Source organism: Jaculus jaculus, chromosome 10 (assembly GCF_020740685.1).
Source record: "Jaculus jaculus isolate mJacJac1 chromosome 10, mJacJac1.mat.Y.cur, whole genome shotgun sequence".
Classification (NCBI taxonomy): Eukaryota; Metazoa; Chordata; class Mammalia; order Rodentia; family Dipodidae; genus Jaculus; species Jaculus jaculus.
In genome coordinates, this window is record NC_059111.1 from 21,271,595 (window position 1) to 21,297,457 (window position 25,863).

The window sequence follows — 25,863 nt, forward strand, 5'->3', positions numbered from 1 at the left end:
CCAAGTGCTGGGATTAAAGCTGTGTGCCACCACACCCAGCTAGGGATCATTTCTAACCCCAAGGACCACTACAGCCTAATAACTTGCTCAAACAACGTCAGAGCACCCAGACCCCTGGCCTCCCAGCCCAGTGCCTCTCTTGATGGTCCAGGATAGCCTCTCCAGCTCATGTGCTCTCAGCTGCAGACCCTCCCGAGCTTCTTAGCTCTTCACGACTCTCCAGATCGCTGGGAGGAATAAGGGATGGGGGCAGGGTGGAGGAATGGGCTTCCTTCCATCCTTCTCCCTGGCAGAAGATGGAAGCCCTCCACCCTTTGGCGCTCGGCTCGATTGGATGGCTCTTAACTCCTTCGCTTCCAATCCTCTCCTCCTACTCTCGCGGCTTCTCGCTACACATCCAAAACCGCCCTGAGCAATGGTCGGTCCAGGGACACCCCTAGACTGCCTTGCAGGCTACTCCTGGCTTACGGATGGTGGGTCTGCCTACGTGTGGACGGACAAGGCCCTGGAGATGAGCAGTTTCCAAGCTCTTGCGGGGCGGGGTCCTCTCTAGCTGCATGTGGGGGAATCCACAGGCGTCCTGGGGGGCTGTGTCACTATGACCTGCTGATATCTACCTACACTTGGCAGTGTTGCACGGCTAAGAAAGGGCTGACTGAGAGGCCATGGTGAGCATGTAGCTCTGCTCTAGGACAGACTCACCCAGGGAAAGTGGGTTCCCTCCACAGGGCCAGCCTATCCCGCAGATGGGGTGTGCAACCTCAGGGCAACTTCACCCTTACCCACTCTTCCCTTGTAGCCTAGCATGTGTATTTCCTCTTCCTTGTATAGTCTTCAATGTGGCCAGGGGCTGGGACACCTCCAGGAAAAGCCTGTGCATTTCCATCTAATTTCCATCTATAGGCAGGAAGGGAAGAGGCAAAAGGCCAAGGTTGGTGGCCCTGGGCTGCCATCTCTCCCCCTGTCCCCCGCCCACAGGTCTTAGCTTGGTCCCAGCCTCCCTGGCCCCGGGCCCAGCCTTCCCATGCAGCACATGCCCGCAGGCCTCACCAGGAGGCGCCAGCCTGGCAGTTGGCCTCAGGCCCAGCAGTGAAGCACTGAGCAGCCCTCCGCAAGCTGTGTTTCCTGGAAGGCGGTGGGGAGGGGGTGGGGAGGCATGGGAGAGGTGCCAGAGAAAGCAGCACAACCCCTGGGCCCTGCAGAGGCCTGGTGGGCTCCAGGGCTGCCAGGGATGGCCACTGAACAATTGCTGTTTGGGGGCCTTCACTCCTGTGGCTCCAAGGCCACCCATGACAGTCACGCCTTCGTAGAATAAAAGGGAGACTGTCAAGCAGTGGGAGAGACGTCAGTCACCTCTTCTGGCCCCATCGCTGGGGCCCTTAGACACACCAAGGACCCCGGGGAAGGCCGAGTCACAAATTGCCTTCCAGATTCTCCCACTGGAAGGCAGGAAAAGCAGGCTCAGAGAGGTGACATTTCAGCGCGCCGGACCTGAGGGGGTCTTTGCCTGTGCCTGCCGGTTCTTGCCCTAGTGCTACTCACCAGGGAGAGTGACCTGTCTGGGTGGGACTGGTTAGAGTGGACCTACAAGTGACAGGGTCACACTGGGAGGCGGTGATCTGTGGACGTTTTCCTCGCCCCCATCTGGAGGGGCCCCTCCCCCCTGCCAGCGGCAGACGGTGTTACACATCAACACCTCTTCTGCAGATAGTGATAGGCATCGAGGGTCTTGGGGAGGGGAGAGGGACAGGGGGTGCCCTCCTCAGTCAGAGGCAGGGGAGGGGGTCTGCAGAGCTGACACTTCTAGAACCGGAGGAGGCATGCTCTCACCTCCTCGCGAGACAACTTGTTAGGCAGGGAGCAAACCAAGAGATGCAGCCTTCTGTCACCTGTGCAGAGAGCAGCTCCGGCCCCGGGAAGGCCCCCGACAAAGGCGGGGAGGCAGAAGCAAGTTTGGGCGAGGGGTACGGGTGGTGTGAGAACAGTTCCCAGACCAGGTCCTGCAGGCCTCACAGGACACGGTGAGATTTTGAGAGAAACGAAGAGCTACGGCAAGGTTGGGAGCAGAGAAGTAGTTTAAAACTACAAAGGCGGGGCTGGAGAGATGGCTTAGTGGTTAAGGTGCTTGCCTGCAAAGCCTGAGGACCCAGGTTCAATTCCCCAGGACCCATGTAAGCCAGATGCACAAGATGACGCCTGTATCTGGAGTTTGTTTGCAGTGGCTGGAGGCCCTGGTGTGCTCAATCTCTCCTGTCTCTCTCTGTCTCTCTCTCTGTGTGTGTGTGTGTGTGTGTGTGTGTGTGTGTGTGTGTCTGCGCGCGCACCTCTTTCTCTCTCTCTCTTAAAGAAATAAATAAAATATAAAACTATAAAGCCTCTTATGGCTTCAGTGGACTGGGGAAAACAATGCAGTCATCAGAAGGCTAGAGAGACACCCAGAGGTCTTGGTTCCCGTGTTTGGAGTATAGAAGAGGACAAGGGTTAGGATCTAGAGATATTTAAGGTAAAGCTGACAAGATGTGCTGAGAGGGAGACTCTAAGGTTTGGGGCTTGAGCAGTTACAGAGGAGTGGCCATCAGCTGAGTGGGGCATCATCTGAAGGTGGGGAGGGCACAGTGAGAAGCTTAGAGGCAAGAAGAGTGCTCAAGGGGTGACCACAAGCCCTCGTTGTGGGGGGGAAGGGGTGCATGGCTCCCGTTGTGGTCACCCTCACCATTGTTCTGAGGACTCAATGAAGTCACAGTTTTGAAGGTCTTTTGAAGGTCAAGCGGAGTAGAGCCTTAGCAGTCTGCCCTTCCTCTCTTTCCCTGGGCCAGGAGGGTGGGGAGCCAGTGTAGTGGCTCTGCACAAGCTCAGCCCGCACTGTCCCATGGGACTGGACTTGAAGGGTGAGGGAGGCTGTCTCCTGCAGGAAGGGGCCAATCTAGGGCTAGGGGAGAAGCAAGAGAGCCCCCCCCCTCCAAGGGATATGCCGTAGGGAGGCAGAGTATGTGGGACAGAGAAAATGGCTTCACAGGCAACTGCTCTGTAGTTTTGGAGAGGGGCTGAGTTGTCACCTAGGAAGGCAGCCGCTTGGAGGAGCTAGAGGTTGTGGGGTAGCAGTAACGGGAGATATCATATCAGATGAGACCGCTCACCCCTGGCTCTCCCCATAGGACTCTGAGAGCTCAGAAGACCCCCCGGATACCTCCCAGGACCCGACACATGACATCGCTCACCTGGCTCCCTCTAACAAGGAGACCGTCATGATTACTCTGCACGGGGCTACCGACCTGCCTGCCTGCAAGGACGGCTCGGAGCCGTGGCCCTACGTGCTGGTGTAAGTAGCTGGGGAGGGGCTGTTCTTGCAAAATGAGCCTCCCTCCAAAAGGCTTGTGACACCCCAAGAAATCACACTGCGGGCACTCCAGACGGAGACCAGCCATGTTCCCTGCAAAGTGGGCACTGCTGCAAGGGCTAACCTCACAGGGCCAGGTGGGGGTGATGGTCAGAGAGAAGACTTGGGGGTCTGCCTCTCCTGGCTTCTGAGCATCCCTGTCCTACCACGCCCAAGACGCTGCGCTTCTCACAACCACTCCCTGAGTCCTCCCGCTTCACATCCATTCTGTCATGGTGGGGGGGGGGGATCTGGTCCTTTAATGCACCCTCTAGCCTCACCCACACCCCCAACAGCTGCTGTCAATTACATATTTCACCAGCATATCAGCCGAGACATGCCACACTGTGTCTGCTGTCCACTTCATAAGCCTCACTCCCCCCTAAGGACATCATGAGGCAACACGGTGGCCGGCCAGCCAGCCTCCCCCCAACGGAGGTTGAACATTTGCTGCATCTATTGGAGACACTGAGATAGAATCCCTCCAAAGAGCTTTGGGTCTCTTAATCCCTTCTGTAACTGTCCCATGCGGCTATGGCCTCCTATCCTATTAGCCCACCCTTCTCCATAAGCACCCCCCACCAGCATCAGGCACTTCCTACCCATCATTCCTCTGGGAAGAGCCTGCCACAGCCTTCTGGTGGACGACGGCCACCAAGTGTCCCCTTCAAAGCCTCAAGCATGATGCCTCCTCCAGGCAGCCAGCCTAGCTGAACCGGTAACAATGGCAACGCTGGTTAACATGCTTTATGTATGGTCCAGGCACTCCTCTTCTCTCTCCCAAGCTGGGGCCTTCTGAGGATTTCAGGTCTCATTCTCCATTTTGCCAAGAATGTGCCCGACATAGGCGCATAGGGAGTAAGGGACCAAGGAGTCAAACACCTGGCTGAGGTGAAAAACAGCTCCTTCATCCCCTCCCCCACTTATCCCAGGCGGGAAGGGGCATTGACGCTGTCCTGGAAATCCACAGGTGACTTGCTAGTCTGAAAGCCCCACCAGGCTGGCCCGGCTTCCGGCCTCCCCTCCCCCAGCCCCATTGCCACAGTGCTGGGAGGACAGGTGGCCGAGAGCGGCTTGGCGAGGGAGTCTGGTTTCTATTGGGGAACTCGCCTTCTCCCCTCAGATATTTCCATAAACCAATTATCGCTGATCATCTCGGGAGACTGAGGCTCCACTTGTCACCAATCCAGCTCGGGCTGTGGCGGGGCTGGTAGCCGGGTGGCCCCCGTGGCTCCTCGGCAGGCACCGTGACCCTGCGCCATCACCCTGTTGCCATGGGAACGCACAGTGGGAGCCTAGGCAACCCAAGCCTGGGTGGGAATATGGAGAGCTGGGCACACCCCAGTCCCCCCTGTGCTTCTGCTGTCCGGGCAGAGCAGCTAGTGGGGGGCGGTCGGGGGGAGGGGAGAATGCCTCCCTTCTCTCCTCTCCACACTCTGAGCAGAGCCTGGGCCAGACTTCAGCCTGCGTCCCAGGGCTCCAAGCTGAGCTGCCGGCAGCTCCAAGAGGTGCTAATGAGATGTAAATGAAAGGAAAAGGGAGGGCTTCTGGGAGTGAAGGCCCAGCTGTCAGGACCTGAAGATGCCTTTCAGTACTAGCCCCCCCCCAGCCCCAAGCAGGACCCTCAGAGGAAGAAGGGCCAGGAATTTCCAAGGCCCCCCAGACCCTCGAACAAACATCGTGTCTTCCCAGGTCTGATTATAATACACAGTCATAACGCAGCATGCGGCCAGTATCAGAAAGTCCAACGCTAAAGTTTTCGGTTTTCTCACGATTATTTCAATGTTTTTGTTTCTTTTCATTTACAAACACTGAAATGTAAAATATGAAACTGTTAAGCCCTAGAAGAAAACAGCTTTCCCTAGGATCTTTACATTGGTCTTGGCAATGTTTTTTTTTTTTTAATCTGACACCAAAACTATAAGCAACAAAAGCAAAATAAACAAGATGGATGACAACGAACCAAAAGCTCTGAATAAGAAAGGGAGACAATTAAGGAAATGAGAAAGCAGCCTCTGGAATGGGATAAAATATTTGCAAAACATACATTGAATAAGGAATTAATCTAAAACATACGAGAACCTCACACAGCACATAGTCGTAAAACGACTTGATTCAAAAATGGATGAACAGGGCTGGAGAGATGGCTTAGCGGTTAAGTGCTTGCCTGTGAAGCCTAAGGACCCCGGTTCGAGGCTCGGTTCCCCAGGTCCCACATTAGCCAGAAGCACAAGGGGGCGCACACCTCTGGAGTTCGCAGTGGTTGGAGGCCCTGGCGTGCCCATTCTCTCTCTCTCTCTCTCTCTCTCTCTCTCTCTCTCTGCCTCTTTCTCTCTGTCTGTAGTTCTATAATAAATAAATAAAAATGAACAAATTTTTTTTTGTGGATGAACGACCAGGCATGATGGTGCATGCCTTTAGTCCCAGCACTCAGGAGGCAGAGGTAGAAGGATCGCCATGAGTTCAAGGCTACCCTGAGACTACATAGTGAATTCCAGGTCAGCCTGGGCTAGAGTGAGACCCTACCCCCCCCCAAAAAAAACAGAAAGAAGTGCTCAGATATCACTAACTGTGAGGGAAATGTAAACCAGAACAAGGACTTCCCACCTCACACTGGTTGGATGGCTATTATCAAAAATTAAAAAAATAAAAAAAAAAATAGGGCTGGAGAGATAGCTTAGCGGTTAAGCACTTGCTTGTGAAGCCTAAGGACCCCGGTTCGAGGCTCAGTTCCCCAGGACCCGCGTTAGACAGATGCACAAGGGGGCGCACGTGTCTGGAGTTTGTTTGCAGTGGCTGGAGGCCCTGATGTGCCCATTCTCTCTCTGTCTGCCTCTTTCTCTGTCACTCTCAAATAAATCAATAAAAATAAACAAAAAAATTTAAAAACTAGGTTGAGGACACGGCTCTGTGGAAAAAAGCGCTTGTCACACAGTCACGTGAACTGGAGTTCAGATCCCCAGCACCCACATGAGTACTGGGTGGCATGGCCGCCTGCCTGTCACCTCAGTGGTGGGAGGTGAGAGATGGGGGCCCCTGGGCAAGCTAGACTAGCTGAATGAGTGAGCTTTAGGCTCAGTGTGAGACCTAAGCTTAGTAAGCAAGGTGGAGAGTGATTGAGGGAGACACCTGGTGTCTGGCCTCCACACGCACATGCACACATGTACCCACATGCATGTGTGCCCACACACATGTGAACACATATACACACATGCATGCATGTCACACACATACACAGCCCCAAAAAATCATTTTTTAAAGTCATTTTTATTTTTGTTTCCTAATTTTTATTAACTAATTTATTCACTTTAAATTTCTCCATTTGAAAGCAGAGAGAGAGAATGTGCATACCAGCTCCTCTAGACACTGAAAATGAACTCTAGGCGCACGGGCCACTTTGTGCAACTGGCTTGACGTGGGTCCTGGAGAATCAAACCTGGGTCATTAGGCTTTGCAGGCAAGCGCCTTTTCTGCTGAGCCATCTCTCCAGCCCATAAGGACTTTTTTAAAAGACAAATGTTGGTGAGGATGTGGGAAAGGGGGATGTAAACTGCTAGTATGGAAGACCATGTGGCTGTTCCTCAAAACATTAAAAAACGAGGGCTGGAAAGCTGGGCGTGGTGGCGCACGCCTTTGATCCCGGCACTCAGGAGGCAGAGGTAGGAGGATCACTGTGAGTTCGAGGCCACCCTGAGACTACATAGTGAATTCCAGGTCAGCCTGAGCTACAGTGAAACCCTACCTTGAAAAACCAAAAAAAAAAATAAATAAATAAAGAGGGCTGAAGAGATGGCTTAGTGGTTAAGGCACCTGCCCCCAACAATACACTCCCTCCAGGAGGCATTACTTCCCAAATCTCCATCAGCTGGGAACCTAGCATTCAGAACACCTAAGTTCATGGGGGGTCACCTGAATCAAACCACCATATAATACACCATAAAAAAATGTTGTGGGGCTGGAGAGATGGCTTAGCAGTTAAGGCATTTGCCTGCAAAGCCTAAGGACCCAGGCTCAATTCCCTTGTACCCACGTAAACCAGCTACGTGATAGCACCAGATAGTGCATGCATCTAGAGTTCGTTTGCAGTGGCTAGGAACCCTGGAGGACCCATTCTCTCTTTTTCTCTGTCTGTCTAGCTGCCTCTTTCTCTCTCTCTGTCAAATAAATAATTAAAAATTTTATATTAAAAACATTAAAAATGAGACTGTTGTATGATTCATCAACCTTCTGAATATCTATGCAAAGGCAATGAAATCAGCGTGTTGAAAAGATTTCTACATTCCTATGGTTATCACAGTGTTATTCCCATGAAGCTATGGAATCAACCGAAGTGTCCATCCACTGATGAATGAAGAACTAAAATATGATTATATTTTACATTATATTTATGTATACAACGTATTTACATATCACATACATATGAATCATACATAAGTTTGTAACTCAATTATTTTTTTTTAAAAAAAAAGAAGAAAATCCTGCCATTTGTGACAACACAGATGACCTTGGAAGACATTGTGCTAAGGGAAATGAGGCAAACACAGAAAGATGACTACCGTCTATCTCATTTAATGTGGAATCTTAGAAAGAGAGTGGGATTGAGTCAGAGGCAAGGGATGGGAAGAAGATGTTTGCTAGACAGTCCAAAGATCTGGTTACAAGAAGGAACACGTTCTTGGAATGTGCTGTGAGCCATGACAACTGCAATTGTAGTTAACAGTACTAGCTTGTATATGCGTCATTACCACATACATGGGTAACTGTAAAGAAATGGATGTGTCAATTTGATTACATGGCAATCCTTCATAACAGATTAGCATATCAAATCACAGCATATACTTTAAATATAATTTTATTTGCCAATCATGTTTCAATAAAGCTGGAATACACACACAGTTTCACACACTAAATATTATTTTCATCTTTTTTTTTTTTTTCTTGCCCTATTTGCTAGTGCCTTGAGTTCAGTCTCCCAGCTTGGCTTACTGGCCCATGTTGGCCCTAGGTGAGCACCTAGGGTCTCTGTCTCAGGCTTTTCCTGTTCTCTCCTCTGGTTTGCTGCCTCCTCAGTGGGCAGCCTCATAGCTGGAGAGTGTAATTAGTCACCTTCTTGTTACTAGGCAAAACACCTGGCCAGAAGCAGCTTATGGAAGCAAAGGATTTATTTCCACCTTACAGGTTTTTAAAATTTTGTTTTATTGTGTGTATTTGAGAGAGAGAGGTAGAGAGAGAAAGGCAGGTAGAATGGGCACTCCAGGGCCATCAGCCACTGCAAACGAATTCCAGATGCGTGCGCAACATTGTGCATCTGGCTAATGTGGGTCCTGTTTTGAGAGGAAGTTTCTTTCTTTCTTTCTTTCTTTCTTTCTTTCTTTCTTTCTTTCTTTCTTTTTTTTTTTTTTTTTTTTTGAGGAAGGGTCTCACTCTAGCCCAGGCTGACCTGATTTCACTATGGAGTCTCAGGGTGGCCTGGAACTCATGGCGATCCTCCTACCTCTGCCTCCCGAGTGCTGGGATTAAAGGTGTGCGCCACCATGCCCGGCTGAGAGGAAGTTTCTTGATGGTGGGGAAACTATAGCAGGAGCAGGCAAGCATCACATTGTCACATGAGAAGTGAGGGTGGAGAAAAGTGAACTAGCGAACTAACTGGCAAGTGGGGCTGAGTTACAATGCCCCAAGACCCTCTCCTCCTGACAGACCCCCTAACGAACACCTGAGGCTACGCTATCTCATCTACATCCTACAGGCATCTTGTCTTTTTTATTTTTTCAAGGTAGGGTCTCTCTCTAGCCCCAGGCTGTCCTGGAATTCACTGTGTAGTTTGAGGTTGACCTCGAACTTACAACGATCCTCCTGCCTCTGCCTTCCGAGTACTGAGATGAAAGGCGTGTGCCACCATGCCCAGCAAGCATCTCATCTTGTAGGGTTTCCCTGTGGTATTAGCCCTTGTGGACCACTCACTATCTTCACAAGTATTTCTGTTCTTAGCTTCCAAAATGCCTTCTTCTTGTCAGGCATGGTGGCACACGCCTTTTATCCCAGCAATCGGGAGGCAGAGGTAGGAGGATCACCATGAGTTCAAGGCCACCCTGAGACTACATAGTGAATTCCAGGTCAGCCTGGGCTAGCGTGAGACCGTACCTTGAAAACAAAACGAAACAAAATAGCTTCTTCTCTTGGTTCCTCTTTGTCCTTGTCTCTTTGTCCTATCCAGTGCCAGCTGTAGGCCTTTCCGGGTTTCTACTTCAGGCTACTGGATTGGGTACTCTCCAGGGCATCTTATCCAAATCCTGGCATCAGGAATCACTGTATTCTGTCCAGTCTATCCCCAAAAGCATCAGCGTCTCTCTCATCTCTTGGTGTTTGGCCACTTCTCCCCATCAGTTCCACCACCTACATCCTCTTGCTCCCTTGCCAGCCTACCACTTAGGCAGGCTCTCCCGTGGCACTACTGGACCGAAGCCCTCCCGCCGTCCCCAGAGCAGAGGACTCCAGGTCCAGAATGGCTGTGTCTTTGTTCGCTCGCCCCCTCCAGCTCCCTAACAATGTGAACCCTACCTTCCACCTCTTTGCTCCAACTGCACTGGGTGTGGTGTTTGATTCAGGTGTCCCCCATACACTTAGGTGTTCTGAATGCTAGGTCTCCAGCTGATGGAGATTTGGAAATTAACACGTCCTGGAGGGAGTGTATTGTTGGGGGTGGATTTATGGGTGTTATAGCCAGTTTCCCCATGTCAGTGTTTGGCACACTCTCCTGTTGCTATTGTCCACCTTATGTTGGCCAGGCGGTGACGTCCACCCTCTGCTCATGCCATCGTTTTCCCTGCCATCATGGAGCTTCCCTTTGAGCCTGTAAGCCAAAATAAACCTCTTTTTTTTCCCCACAAGCTGCTCTTGGCTGGGTGATTTCTACCAGCAATGCAAACGGACTGCAACACTGGGCATCCCTCAGTTCTCTGGGATACCTGTCCCCTCCCACGCCTGGCCTTTTTGTTCCTCCCCTAGAATAGCCTCGTCTCTTCTCTTAAGATCTTAGCTCAGTCCTCACCTCCTCCTGGAAGCCTTCCCTGGTCTCCAAGGCCAGTGTCTTCCCATCACATGCCTTCACAGGACTATGGATTTCCACAGCCCTGCCTTTATTTGAATAGTCTCCTATCATTTGTTAGCTCAAGAGCATCCACTAGGTCTCTTTTGCTCACTATTATGTCCCTATTATTAAACACAGTATCTGGAAGCTGGCAGGCAGTCATTGCTGAATGAATGATTGTATGAATGAATGAACGAATGAGGTGTGACTTCAGGACTGTTGCCTCATCTCCCCGTGCCTGAATGTCGCATATGGGAACTGGTTTTGAAGGGCTCTGGAGACAGTCGAGCCAGGCAGTGGATGGTACTGGAAGGTCTAAAGCATGACGCTAGGTGTGACACGCACTTAGCCACGCACTTGCAGTGGGCTTGTGAAACCTACCAGAAGAAAATAAGAGTGCAGTGGAAAGAAGCCAGAAGAACCCAGAGGGGTCTAGCCACTGCTCCTGTCTCCCTGTGTGTCCTCCAGCCAGGCTCTGTTCTTCTCTGGGCATCAGTCTTCCCATGGCCAGTCTATGGGCTTCACCCTCCACACGGGTGCAGGGCTGCTGGTCCAGCTTGCTCTCCAGCCAGCTGTGTATTCTGTGGAGCTCCAGCTGTAGTGCGTGAGGCAGACTACTCTCAGGCCTACGGGACCAGCATTCAGACCCTGAGTCTCCCCTGACTAGTCTGTCTGGGCTCAGCTCAATAGGACATGGCTAGTGTCTAAACCTGTCTTCCAACCTGGCACAAAGAGACCTGACAGTCAAGAGGACATCAGGGACCAGGAAGGTAGTGGCCATGACAGGTGGGGTGTGCCTTAATGAGTGGGGAAGGGGGACACCAGGAGATGGCCTGTGGATTCTGACTTTAGGCCAGAGGCTGGGGAAGGGCTCCCAATGTTAGCAGCTGCTGCTTTGGCTGCCTGCTGTCCTGAGCTAATGAGTGGGGTCAGAGCCAGCACTGGGTATGGGGGGATGGCACACCTTCCTCTGTGGGTGGCTAGCCCTGGCTCAGCCCCACGGGGCAGAGGGTGAGGCACGTATCAGAGCCGGACAGTCTCAGTCAGAGGCGAGCCTTGAACTTGGTCCCGTGATGATCCCGACCTTGATCACACAACTAAGCCCATAACCTGGGTGCTAATTGTGGGTGACATCAAAGGTAGAACTGCTTATCATATACTTGGCAAACGTGCCCGAAGGGTGTGTGTATTTCAGCTACTTTGTCCTCTATGAGCTGGGTAAAGCAGCATGTCTATTTTACAGATGAGGTTCTTGTGGCTCAAAGCGTGACAATGACTTTCCAAGGTCATAGAACGAGTGAGTCCCCAAGCAATGATCCAGAATTACAAATTACAAAGTCTTTCCCACCTGCCTCCCGCGCTGATCTTTCAGCGGCTTGCCCTCTCAGAAAACTGTCGGAAGACTGATGGACCTAATAGGGTCTTCCAACCCCAGGACCCCTCCTGGGCTCCAGACCTCCCTCGCCTCCCTTTGGCCAAGGGCCCCCACAGGGCAGGGACCCGAGCAGAAAGGGTGGAGACCCAGCGTGACTCATAGGTGACCTTTGTCTCAGAAGCCAGAGGGTTGAGCTCAACAAAACTGGCCATAATAGTGACCATCCTCATGAGACGATCCAAGGAAGAAAATGCCCCCCCCCCCACCATCCCACCAACACTGGTGTGATTGTGCCCCACTCTAAGCTTACTGGGTGCTCTGTTGAATGCATAGTCTTATCTAACTGAACAACCCTCAGAGGGAGGTAACACTGTGCCCGAGCAGTAACCGAGGAGGTTGAGGCTCAGGGGAGCTAAGGGACTGGCCTGGAGTCATGTGGCTGGAAGTGGAGTGGAGCTGATGAAGCTGACAGTTCCCATCTGGTCACCAGCTCCAGCAGAGACCAGAAGGATCTCTTTCTCTTCCAGAAGGATGCCCTTAGGAAAGTAAACAGGGCTGGGGAGCAGGCCCTTGGACTATACATATCACCTTCCAGGGCCCCAGCCTGATTTCCTGACCCCCACCGGCTCCATGTAGTTTTGGTCCCTCGAGACTCGGAGCCTCAGGATTTTTGTTCACTGAGAATCTCCCTGAGTCCCCGAGCTGTAAACACAGCTGGTGGCAGTGGTTACAAGACCCCTCAGCCAGACTGAGGTCTGCAAGCATTCTTTCCAGATGTTCCCCTATCAGCTCCGCCCAGGGCCCCTGAGGTCTTAGACAGAAACACATATTCAGACCCCGAAAGCAAGAGCTAAGCCCGCCAAGCGCTGAACTCCCGAGGGAGACCCCAGAGGGCAATGCTGACCAGGAGAAGCAAGTGTGCTTGGGAAGCAAGGGCAAGCCGTGGGGCCCGCAGAGGCCTTCCTGGAGTCCTCGGTGCAGGATGCGCAAACCTCGGCTCATTCCTGCACATGCGCAGAGCTGCCTCCAGACATTGCCTCTCACAAGAGCTGGGCCCTCCCTCCTGGCTTTTCCGGGCTTCCCTCTGCCCCTGCCCAGCCCACTCCTGTGGGCTTCAAGGAGCAGGCACCACACTGTCTAGCATGCCCAAGTCAACTCCACCTTCCCTGGCATCCTCCCTGTTTATGTCCCACCACATGGCTGCCATCAGAAGCGGCTACACCAGTGATGCCAAAGTCCACACCTTCCGGGCCCAGTCATGGCCGTAACCCTGAGGCCATTTTTTTTATGAGAGAGAGAGAGAGAAAGAATTGGCACGCCAGGGCCTCAGCCACTACAATGGAGCTCCAGACGCATGGGCCCCCTTATGCCCATGTGTGACCTTGCACCCTTGCCCCACCTTTGTGCACCTGGCTTACATGGGACCCGAGGACTCAAACATGAGTCCTCAGGCTTCACAGGCAATCGCCTTACCTGCTAAGCCATCTCCCCAGCTCTCCAGCTGCCGCTTCCTGTCTTGGATGAATTGGGGCTTGGCTTGTCAATTCTCTCTCTCTCTGTAGAAATTTAGATTTTTATGTGAAATCTGCCAATTTTTGCATGCAGGCTAAACAGTTCTGGTCATCTGGGTTTTCTGCAGTTCCCCTTGTCATCATCCCCCACCCCCCACAACTCAGCGTGGCTCAGACCTCCTACATCCAGCTTTGCTGGCTGGTCTTCCCCTCCTAGGGGAATGACTTCTCCTGACTGTGTTCTCTCTAATTGTGTAAGCAGACATCCCTCTTCTTGAAGCTTCCCCGCTCCTCACTCTCATGGTGACCCCTCTCCCAATTCCTTTCCCTGCCCCCAGCCATTCCTCTTGTCCCCATGCCTGTAAATATTGGTTATGTCTTGGTCCTTTCTCTCCACCTCTTCTCTCCCTGGGATTTCTCCTCATTCCAAATATCCTCGCATCCCTACTCTGGAGGTCCCAGAACCTCTAGGTCCAGCCTAGGCCTCTCCTGAGACCTGTGAATCCCACCTGCCAATGCTCATGTGCACCCAGGATCACCCTTCTCATCCCACTCAGAATCTGTGAGCCACAGAGCTCCAGTAGCAGATCCTGAAATGTTTAGGGAACAAAGCCAATGGGTCAGTAATCATAACGCCAGAATCCAGGGCTCAAATCCACAATCCTGTGCCCAAGCCCTCATCCTCCTCTCTGGTCTTCAGCTGGACCAGTTTGGAGGGCTTTGTCTCTGGAGAGGGTTGAGGACAGTCTCCGGGCGTGGCTGTGCACGCCTTTAATCCCAGCACTTGGGAAGCAGAGGTAGGAGGATCACCATGAGTTCGAGGCCACCCTGAGACTACAGAGTGAATTCCTGGGCAGCCTGTGAGAGACCTGTGAGAGAGGGGATGCTCAGGAAAGCTGATTCTTCAGGGATTAATGTGTGGAAAGGATGACAGACCTTCTAAAGTTACCTCAGCCAGGCTCACACCATGCCGCACGGTCTGTCCTTACATCCCCATTGAGGGCTTTGGTGCCCACTGACAGGTGGCCTCTTCTCTCCCCTAAGAAGATGGTGCCTGGAAGCTTTGCTACCTTATGCCACCGTGTGGCGCTCCAAAGGCTGGCAGATGGCACCAGCAGTAGCTCTTCTTGGCCTTGCGTTGTTCCCCCAGCCTCAAACAAAGAAAAAGGATCATTGAAAATAAGAATGTTCCCTTTCCAGGGGTGAGTATATGATAATGGCTGGCATGTGGAGTTGGTCTAATTTTGCTCCTGACACCAAGCACCGGAGGAAATGGTTCTCTGGCTACATGGGGGACACTACCTCGTCATGCTTGCCCCCAAATACCATGGACAGGAAAGGCAGTTATGTGTGGCTAATGAAGGGCTTCCCCCAAAACAGATGAAGTAGGGAGGGACTTAGTATGGTAGCTGTGTAGCCAGCGACCTTACAATGTTTCGTTTTGTTTTTGGGTACTTTTGATGTTGGATTTTTGTTTGATTTTGGGGGGGGGGGTTCGGGGTTGGTTTGTTTCTCTTTATGGAACCCTAGCTGGCCTGGAACTTGATATGAAAACCAAGCTAGCCTTGAATTTGTAATGATTCTCCTGCCTCTGCCTCCCACACATTCCCAGCTTCCCTATTGCTGTACAGGGTAGCCTTGACCTTTTGCTGAGATTACAGCCATGCACCACCATACCCTGGCCTAAAGTTTAGAGAGTTTTGCTTTGACCAGAGTTCCTTGGGACTCTATTTCCAAAGCTGCACTGTTTGATGCACGGGGAGGAGCCAGGGCCCTCCTGCATGGGGAAGTCTTGAGCTCAGCTCATACCTGCTTGGCTTCAGAGTCAGCTATTCTATGAATGGAGGCCCACCTGGGGTGTTGTAACAACATCAGCAATTAGTGATGGTTCATTAGACTGCAATTAATCAATGAAAGCAAGGATGAGAGCCCATCCCTTTGTGGAGGATAACAGCTCAGCTAAGTGGCAGCCTCCAGAGAGCTGAGAACCCTGGAAGACCAGGGCCACTTTGGCACTGGGGGGAGGGGTGCATGGAGCGGAGGTGTGGATGATAGGCTGATATGGAGTGGGAGAAGGATGAGAAGTCACTTCAGGCCAGACTCTCACTGTCTCAGACCGAGGCTTCTCCCCTCTCTGAGGAGCCCCTGAATAGTTTCTTGCCTGGCAGCCTCAAGGAACTTAGCCAAGACCAGAAGAGAAAGGGTGTTTCTCTCCTCTGTGACCTCAGATGACTCTGCAGGTGGCCCTAGAAAGAAGATGGCTCCAGAGAGAACTAGTCAAGGAAGCTTACAAGCGTAACCCATCAAGTCTGGATGAGCCTGCCCTTTGTGTGACCTGCCTTGAGCAAGTTTCTGTCTCTCTCCCTAATGGAAAAGGTCTTCCTCTCTCTCTCTATGAGCCTTGATTCTTCCAGACACCTTTTCTTGCTAGCCTTGGCATGTAGGCTCAGGGGAGGAATATAGCCCTTGGCCACCCTTTCAGGCTACCCTTTCTGCAGAAGCTAGCTCCCACCTCTGTTGCTGGACAACTCCTACATCAGGAAGAGGCTTTTAAAAAAAAAAATATTTATTTAGGGCTAGAAAGCTGTCTTGGTGGTCAAGGCACTTGCCTGCAAAGCCAAAGGACCCATGTTCAACCCTCCAGATACCACGTTAGCCAGATGCACAAAGGTGAGGCAAGCACAAGGTCGCACATGCCCACTAGGTGGCACAAGCGTTTGGAGTTCAATTGCAGTGGCTGAGGCCCTGGCGCACCAATTCTCTATCTCTCCTCTCTCTAACACAGTTATTTATTTATTTATTTATAAGCAGAGAGAGAGAGAAAGAGAAAGACTAATACAGAGAATGGGCACTCTAGGGCCTCTAGCCGCAGCAAAGGAACTCCAGATGCATGCACCATGGTCCATCTGGTTTTACTTGGGTAATGGAGAATCCAACCCTAGGTCATTATTTAGGCTTGGTAGGCAATGCTTTAACCACTGAGCAATCTCTCTAGCCCAGGAGAGGATGTTGAGTTGTTCTGTCTCTACCAGGAGGAGGAGAGGCCTGAGGGCTGGAAATCTGGGCAGCCTCTGGACTCCTGGAGGGGGAGGAAGCTAGCTCCCCTGCTCAGGGGCTGGCATGGAGGAAGCTGGTAGAAGGATATTAGCCCATCTTTTCAGGACAGACAGAGGCCCAACTAGACCACTGGACAGCGGGCCTGAAGGGCACTTAGTCTGAACCTGTCCTCCTACCTTTTTTTTTTTCTGCCACACGTCCACCTAAAGGTCTGTCCTTCATCTATCCCCAGTGTTTGCCTGCCTGCTTCCTGGGACAATGCTCTGGTCTCCTCTGTCCTCCTAAGAGCCTACCAGGATCCCACAGGGGTCAAAACAGACCTGAATTGGAAGCAGGATTTTGCTATTTCTTTGCTCTCCTGGTGGCTGCCCTGAGATTGGCACTCAGGATAAGCCAGGAGCCCAGTATCCTGAGCTTCCAAAGTCCAGGCAAGGAGACCAGGGCTAGAGGGATTGCTTAGTGGTTAAGGCTTTCGCCTGCAAAGCCAAAGGACCCTGGTTCAACTCCCCAGGACCCATGTTAGCCAGATGCACAAGGGGGTGCATGTGTCTGGAGTTCGTTTGCAGTGGCTGGAGGCTCTGGCATGCCCACATTCTCCCCCCTACACCTTTCTCTGTCAAATAAGTAAATAAAAACAAAACATTTTAAAATAAAAAATAAATGAATAAAACTAAAATATTAGCTGGGCATTGGTGGTGCACGCCTTTAATCCCAGCATTTGGGAAGCAGAGGAAGGAGGATTACCATGCGTTCAAGGCCACCCTGAGACTACATAGCGAATTCCAGGTCAGCCTGAGCTAGAGTGAGACCCTACCTTGAAAAACCAAAAAGAAAAATAAATAAATAAGTAAATTTCTTTTAAAAGAAGGAGGCCAGCCCTTGATGCTTTGATGATCTCAGAGAAGTGGGAGGCCGAGGGGACTGTGGGAGAGTTGGGCTCCGGTGGGACTACAAGAGCCTAGTAGACAGGCAGGGTCGCAAGGACGGGCAGAATGGCGCACACAATTCTCTGAACAGTGTATGTACACATGCACGCGTACACGTGTGTGCTCCTCCAGCCCCTGTCCATGCCTGCTGTTTTTTCCACTATTCCTCTCCACCCCTGGCCTGGCAGCAGCCCCTGGGAACCAGGCGCCGCATTTTTCTCTTCCTGGTGACCTTATAGAAGGAACGTAAAGTTGTCATCCTGTTCGGCTCACAGCTGCGCTGGGACCTGGCCCGGTCCTCATTCCCTGCTGGAACGGGAGCTCCCAGGACTATATAGACTTGGGGCTGGAGTTTGTCAAAGATACATAACTCCTCCTGCACCCCGGGGGAGGAGGAGTGGTTTGGGTTGGGCGGGGTTACATTTTCCTTGAAGCTTGAAGCCCAGGACAGTGGCAGCCCGTCTCTGAACCCAACCCCAGTCCCATTCTGCTATGTCTGACGAAACAGATGCCAGTCATAGCTCCTCCCAGCCCCTGAGTGCCCACCGCTAGGCTCTAGAGCTAGCTCAGGGCTTTGGGGATGGGGAGGGAGAAATGTCCTTACAGAGAGCTGGCAGGAGCGCAGTTCTTGGAAAAGGGGCTCTTGGCTCCCTAAGATTGCGCCGGGAGCCCTTAGATCCTTCAGAGCCTGGGGACCTAGAATTCAGCCTCATGCCCAGCGGGCAAGGAGTAAGTTGGTTTCTGAGCGTCCCCCCCACCCTCCCCATTGCTCTCCAGTTTCTAGATTCTCATCAGGCCCAGAGGAGTCAGCCGTGCCAGGAAAAGCCATTACCCTGACAGCCTCCCACCTGCTAAAAGCCTCCCCCCCACCCCGCCGGGACTTCCCTTTCCGCTCCATCTCACTCACCTACCCAAGCACCTCTTGTGGGGGTGGGGGGAGACTAGGGGAGACTTAACTCTTTCTGGGCCCAGAGGAAAGTTCTTGACCTTCCTCCATCCACTTTATCATCTCTTCACATCTGGTGGTCCTCCTGTGACCCACCCGGGGACTGAAGTAGAAAGGGGAGACGGCAGGGGTCCTTGATAGACGAGGGTAGAAGACACTCTGGCAAGTGCAGGTCATAGGTTCCGACCTCAGTCCTGTCACCATGGTGATTGTGAGTGTATGAATCGCCACATCCTTAGTTGTGTCTTCTCTAGGCACACGGAGCCACCTGAAGGTGCCTGGAGCCACCCTCACCCCCACCCACCACCATGCAAGTGTGGCTTTCTGACATTTGGGATGTCGAAGGACTGTTTTCTTCCTCACACACCCGTAGCATGCCGCTTTCCTTCCACTGTCACTGCTGTCTGCCTCCATCTCTGTCAGGTGCAACAGGTCCCCTTCAGGTCACAGTGGTGGGCTGATGGCAAGAGCGCGCCTCAAGAGCTCTCAGGTCTCTGGCTTTGGGGGGAGGGTGGGGAGGCTGGCTATTAAGATGTACAACCAGGGTTGGAGAGATGGCTTGGCGCTGAAGATGCTTGCCTGCAAAGCCAAAAGACCCCGGTTCAATTCTCCAGGGCCCACGTAAGCCAGATGCACTAGGTGGGTGCATGTGTCTGGAGTTTGCAACGGCTGGAGGCCCTAGCGCACCCATTCTCTCTCTCTCTCTCTCCTCTCAAGTAAATAGATAAAATAAAATATTGAAGAAGAGGCGCAATCAGGGCACAGGGTGGCATCATATCCCTCAAGTCAGCCCCAGCCACGGAGCTAGGACGAAATGACAAAGAGGCAGCAGAGGAGCCAGGTAGCAAGCAGACCTCCCCTGCTGGGTGCGCAGTGACAGCTCTCCTCCTACATGCTCTTGGCGAGCAGGGAGGACTCCTCCCTCCTCAACGCCACCGCTACAGTTAATGTAGCAGCGCCATTTACAGCCTGAAAATAACACAGGGCTATTAACTCTCTCATGGAGCTGTCTGGTGGCCCTGGACCACAGGGAACTGTTATCCTACACACCTGCAGGCTGCACTGAGCTGCCTTCTGCCTCCCTAGGCACAGGCTGGCCCTGGCAGCCTGAGAGCTTGAGGGCCAGAAAGCCCTCACCTCTGCGCTGTGCCAAGCTCCCAGCACCCGGTCCCGCATACAGTGGGTACCGCAGGTTAGCAGAGGTATGGGTGTGAGCCACTGCAGAGGTCCAGAGCTCAGCATGTGTGCCAGCCCTGGCTCAGGGAAATGCAGACCCAGAGTGGGTAGCTAAGGAGAACAGCGCACAGTTCCGCTGCCCACACTCTGTCTACCTTCCGCTCAGATTTATGGACAGGAGAGTGAGAATGGGGTTTGGGGGTGGCACACAACAGGCAGGATAGTTACCTCTGACTCACCTGTGCCCTTCCCCCCCCCCATTCCTCAGGAATACCACTTCAGAGGAAGACAGCAAGCAGAGCTCCAGCGCGGTCACCTCTGTGACCTCCGAACCCACCAGAACCCCAATCTGGGGGGATACAGTGAAAGTGGAGCTCCAGGCAGAGGATGTGGGACGAGAAGGTGAGTCTGGGGGGGCTGGGGAGACCTGGCTTCCGTGGGAGACGCAGTGAACAGAGACCCACCTGCTACGGAAGGCAAAAGCAGGCTCCTGTCAACACTGCTGGAGGCCACCTGAACGCCTCCCTGGGCTCCGATAAAAAGCACTTAAAAAAAAAAATCATAATATCATCACGCCTCATCTCCCCAGCCTGCTGGAAAAATGAGATGTTCCACGTAAATGAATTTGCCAGACAAGGCGAGCTTATCTTTTTTTATGACTGTTGTTATTATTTTCATGGTGGTTCTTACTGCCATCTCCCACTGAAATGGCGCATTATAGTTTCCTGGATTGTCCCCATGAATTAAGCATCCGAGTATCCACCTCTTCAGAGAAGCCAGGCTGTTCCCAATGCTTAGAAAAGCGAGATCCAGGGGAGTTTAACAACTGGCTCAACCAGACATGAGCCTTCAGTGAGCACAGGACCTAGGACTCAGCACCACGTCCCTCACCCATGGTGCTCCAGGGTTCTCGCCGCTTCCATTTCAGTTTTTGTGTTTGGATATTTTTTTTCTTTTGCACGTGTGTGTGCACACGGTGTGTATATGCTTACTGGCTCATGTGTGTCTGTGTACACAGGTGCATGTAGAGGCCAGAGGTCAACATCAGAACATCATAGGTCTTCCTCAGTCACCCTCCACCTTGTTCTTTGAGACAGTATTTCTTCTTAAATTATTATTTTATTTATTTATGAGAGAGAGAGAGAATGGGCACCCCGGGGCCTTCAGCCACGGCAAATGAACTCCAGACACGTGCGCCCCCTTGTGCGCATATGTGACATTGTGCACTTGCATCGCTGTGTGCCTGGCTTACGTGGGACCTGGAGATTCGAACATGAGCTCTCAGGCTTCACAGGCAAGCACCTTAACTGCTAAGCCAGCTTGAGACAGTATCTCTTGCTAAACTTAAAGCTCACAGATTTGGCAAGACTAGCTATCCAGTGAACTCCAGGGATTCCCTGTCCCTGTCTCCCTGGCTCTGGGATTCCAGGCCCATGCAACCACGGCTAGCATTTATGTGGGCTCCGGGGATCCAAACTCAGATCCTCATGCTTGTGTCAGGAAGCACCTGCCCTGGACCTCTTTGTTGTTGTGAGTGCCTCTATAGTGACTCCTTATCCCTGGCCAGTGCTTCCCTGGTCTCAGACCAAGCACCAGGTAGGCATTGCATACACTTGTGCATTCCATGCTGTGAATCCATCTGACATCCACTTTCAGGGAAGCCCTTGGCATCAGCCCCCAGGAGTACCAACTGGCTGATACCAGGGCTGCAGAGGTCACTGGCACAAGGCCCTGCAACACAGATCCAGATATGCCCAGCCATTCCTCCGGACCCACCTAGTCAGAACATCATCCTAGCTCCTTGTGGGTGGCTTTTTGGGCAAGGACAGGTGTTAGCTCTTTTTCTGAGGTAGGGGGTTTCAAGGTAGGGTCTCACTCTAGCCCAGAGTGACCTGAAATTCACTATGTAGTCTCAGGATGGCTTCAAACTCAAGGCAATCCTCTTACCTCTGCCTCTGGAGTGCTGGGATTAAAGGCGTGCGCCACCACACCCGACTAGCTCTACCTTTTAACTCTCTCCCCTGGAACAAAACCACGCTCCTTGTTCACATCACAAAGAGGCAAAAGCTGGCTGCCAAAGGCTGCGGGAGGAAGAGAGGGAACAGAGCGGACTTCCTAGGTCTAGGTCAGGATGGAGAATTGTTTCCTGCTTGCAAAGGAATAGATGGGGCTGTAGGAGTTTGAGGAGACGCAGAAGAGGAGGAAAACAACTGACCTAGGATTTCGTGCAGATGCTCGTGTGTGCCCGTGTATTCATTTTGTGAATGCCTGCACGCTGGCTGGCTCATGTGTTTGTGTGAATGTTAGCGCATATCTATTGTCCGTACCTGTATCTCTGCATGCATACATGTGTGCGCATGTGTGTGTATGTGCGCGCGCGCGTGTGTGTGTGTGTGTGTTATCTGACTGCAGCTGTGTGTTATGTGAACAGACATACCCGGATGGTGGCATGCATTTAGCACGGCATGAGTGTGCGTGCATAGGAGAATGTTAGGGGTATGGTGAGCGGAACCCTGCCATGCTGCCCATGCATGAGGTGAAAGAGGGAAGGATGCTATGATGTCATTAGCCATGGATCCTCCTTGTGGCAGAGAGGTATCAGGACTAACTGCAGGAGGGACAGGAAGGTGGCAAGACCACTTGGGCAGGCGAGGAACATTAGCAGGCACCTCTTTGCAGATTGAAGCTGCTTGTTGGAAACTGGTTTGAACAGGTTGCTGTGGTGATGTCTGCAGTGGGGGTGGGGGAGGGGGGACCAGGCCAAGAGGTGGGAGGAGGATGTGGGGTAGCTCAAGGACGCGTTAATGAAAAAGCAAAGGGGAGTTTCAGAGCTTGGGCCAAGGCCAAAACGGGCAGGAGGCAGAGATGGAGTGTTGGCTGCACAAAAGGGGAGTGGTGGGAGGCCGGAAGGGCACAATGCCCAGAGAGAAAGCTGATGAGGCATGTCTGGAGCGTAAAGACAGGAGCATGGAAGAATAGCTGTCAAGTCCCCTCCGTTATGCCAGCTGCTGACGTGGAGATGGGATGTCTGGGGATGGCAGAGTGTGGGGCCGCCACAAATCTCAACCCGATTTGGGGACTCAGACCCACGAGGAGTGGGCACGAGGGGCTTACCTCCTCCATGGCTGCTGTGGCCTTGTCCGAGAGCCCTAGAATGGCCCAGATTAATCTTGCCGGGTCTGCTCAGGGCTGGGTGAGTAGAGACAAAGATGTAGATGGTTAGCAAGACAGTGCATTTGTGCAGCATCTGATCATTTGAACCACTCTCCTCCCTCAACCATCCTAGGAGATGGACAGTATTCCTTTTGGTTTGTCTACAGTACTAATGCTTTGCAGAGCAAGTAAATTGAGCTTCGAAAGACTGCATGACTGTGGCACATCACAGAGAGCCAGTTAGTATCTGGTACTAGAACCCGCCCTGCGGACTTCCAAGCCCTGGCTTTAACCATACTTGCTTCAAGTTAACCTCAAGACTTTTTGATGCCCCTTTCCCACCTCTTTCCTGTGAGCATGGATCCCATGTGCCCCGCTCTTGGCTAGTGTCTGTCTCTCTACGAAAGGAAAACCAGTTAGTAAGCCCCCAGCTGCCTCCTCTACTCCCTAGTCACCCCATTTTCAAGCCAGTGAGGACCAGCAACTGTCCATGGTTCTGAAACATCCTCCATTGAGAAGAGAACTCGCCACCAGTCCTCCCTTTCCAGTTCTTCTTGGGATCTCCTTGATCTCCCCCTTTCCTCCAGCTCCCTCTTTCATATCATCCCTTCTTCATACTTCTTCTCATTTTTTCCTTCCCTGTCTCTTCCTCCTCCAATCACATATTTTCACAAAAGGTGTCACTAAATCTAGTTTTGCTCTTCACTCATTTTCTTTTTTTAAAAAATATTTTTTTGTTCATTTTTTATTTATTTATTTGAGAGTGACAGACACAGGGAGAAAGACAGAGAGAGAGAGAGAGAGAATGAGTGCGCCAGGGCTTCCAGCCACTGCAAATGAACTCCAGATGCGTGCGCCCCCTTGTGCGTCTGACTAACGTGGGACCTGGGGAACAGAGCCTCGAACCGGGGTCCTTAGGCTTCACAGGCAAGCACTTAACTGCTAAGCCATCTCTCCAGCCCTCTTTACTCATTTTCTAACTGTGTGACATTGATCCAGTTACATGACTTCTCTGAGATCCACTGGAGATATATATATATATATATATATATATATATTTGGTTTTTCGAGGTAGGGTCTTGCTCTAGCCCAGGCTGACCTGGAATTCACTATGTATTCTCAGGGTGGCCTCAAACTCATGGAGATCCTCCTACCTCTGCCTCCTGAGTGCTGGGATTAAAGATATTCTCCACCACTCCTGGCCACCAGTTATATTTTTAAAACATGGATAGCGATATTTACTGTGAAATTTTTTCAGCTGGAGAAAGCTTAGTCAGTAAGACGCTAGCCATACAAGCATGAGGACTTGAATTCAATCCCCAGTACCCGCATGCAAGTGCTGAGTGTGGTGGCACACGCCTGTAGTCCCGGCACTGGAGAGAGAGGTGGACACAGTCAGTCTGGACTAATTGGTGAGCTCTCGGCTAATGATAGATTCTGTCTCAAAACCTGTGAATGGGGCTGGAGAGATGGCTTAGTGGTTAAGGCACATGCCTGCAAAGCCTAAGGACCCAGGTTCAATTCTCTAGGTCCCACGTAAACCAGATGCACATCATAGCACATGCATCTGGAATTCGTTTGCAGTGGCTAGAGGTTCTGGCATGAACACTGTCTCCCTCTCTCTTTCTTGTTCTCTCTCTCTCTATCCCTCTCTCTGTCTCCAATAAAATTAAAATAAATCAAAAGATTTGTTTAAAAAAACTGTGAATGATATTCCTGAGGGTGACACCCAAGGCTGTCTTCTAGCTTCCACATGCATGTGCCCACTACATGCATGTTAATGTTCATTTAGATGAAGTAGACTTTTATAGATAGTTGCACTGGAAGATTTCTTTTATTTTAATTTTTGAGAAAGAGAGGGATAGAGAGATGGCTTAGCAGTTACAGCACTTGCCTGCAAAGCCTAAGGACCCATGTTCTACTCTCTAGATCCCATGTAAGCCAGATGCACAAAGGTGAGGCAAGCACAAAGTCACAGATGCTCGCTAGGTGGCACAAGCATCTGGAGTTTGATTGTAGCAGATGAGGCCTTGACACACCCATTCTCCCTCTCTCTCTCTCTCTCTCTCTCTCTCTCTCTATCTCTATCTCTATCTCTATCTCTATCTCTCTGTGAAAAATAAAAATAAACAAGGCCAGGCGTGGTAGCATACACCTTTAACCCCAGCACTTGGGAGGCAGAGGTAGGAAGATTGCTGTGAGTTCAAGGCTACCCTGAGAATACAGAGGGAATTTCAGGTCAGCCTGGGCTAGAGTGAGACCCTACTTCAAAAAAAACTAAATAAATAAATAAATAAAAATTAACAAACAAGAGAGAGAGAGAGAGAGAGAGAGAATGGTGCTCCAGGGCCTTCAGCTGCTGCGAATGAACTCCAGATGTATGTGCCCCCTTGTGCACATGTGTGACATTGCACGCTCATGTCACTGCTTATGTGGGACCTGGAGATTGGAACATGAGTTCTTAGGCTTCGCAGGCAAGCACCTCAAGCACTAAGCCATCTCTCTAGGTGTACGCTGGAAGATTTCTTGTGTGGATCATCTCTTTGCTGATGTTCAGTTTCCTCACCTGAACATGCGGGACGTTAGCCCTCCCTGTCCTGCCTAAGGAGCTGTTGGTAGTGTGTATGACCAAGGCAAAGGGTCTTGGGACACTATTGCTACGTACCTGTAGCATCTGCAATGTAGCATGTGCCTGTGGCATGTGACACTATGCACATGAGTGTGTCTGTTATCAGGAAGTGTTGGACTTGGCTCTGTGTGTCCATCCCTGAACTGGGACTTCCCTTACATTGTGGAGTCCCAACAGCATCTGGAATAGAGTCTTCTTTATTTTTATTATTTAAAATATATTGTATTTAGTAATTTGAGAGAGAGAGAGAGAATGAATGGTGTTCCAAGGCCTTTAGCTACTTCAAACAAACTGGATGCAGCACCACCCTGTGCATCTGGCTTATGTGGGTACTGGGGAATCAAACCTGGGCCCTTAGGCTCTGCAGGCAAGCACCTTAACCACTAAGCCATCTCTCTGGCCCTTGGAATAGAGTCTTGTCCTGAGCAGGGATACAGACAGTGCTTGTGAGTTTATATGCTTATATATGTTTCCCACATGTACATATGTCATATGTTTTTTTTTCCCAAAAAAGATCTGAACAAATGTCTATTTACCCTATATAGGACACCATGACAAAACAAAGAAACAGTTCCACCCAAGTTTAGGCTGGTGAACTTACAAATTCATGACAGTTACTTACAGGAG

The 25,863-nt window shown here is 51.4% G+C and overlaps 1 protein-coding gene across 1 annotated transcript in view; it reads left to right on the forward strand.

The window, feature by feature from the left end:
* Nucleotides 1-25,863, forward strand: part of Ccdc33 (coiled-coil domain containing 33) — a 128,603-nt gene that overhangs the window by 26,311 nt on the left and 76,429 nt on the right. The window contains exons 5-6 of the mRNA XM_045160581.1: nucleotides 3,172-3,319; nucleotides 19,723-19,856. Coding sequence (XP_045016516.1) covers nucleotides 3,172-3,319; nucleotides 19,723-19,856 — 282 coding nt within the window. The remainder of the gene's footprint in view (nucleotides 1-3,171; nucleotides 3,320-19,722; nucleotides 19,857-25,863) is intronic.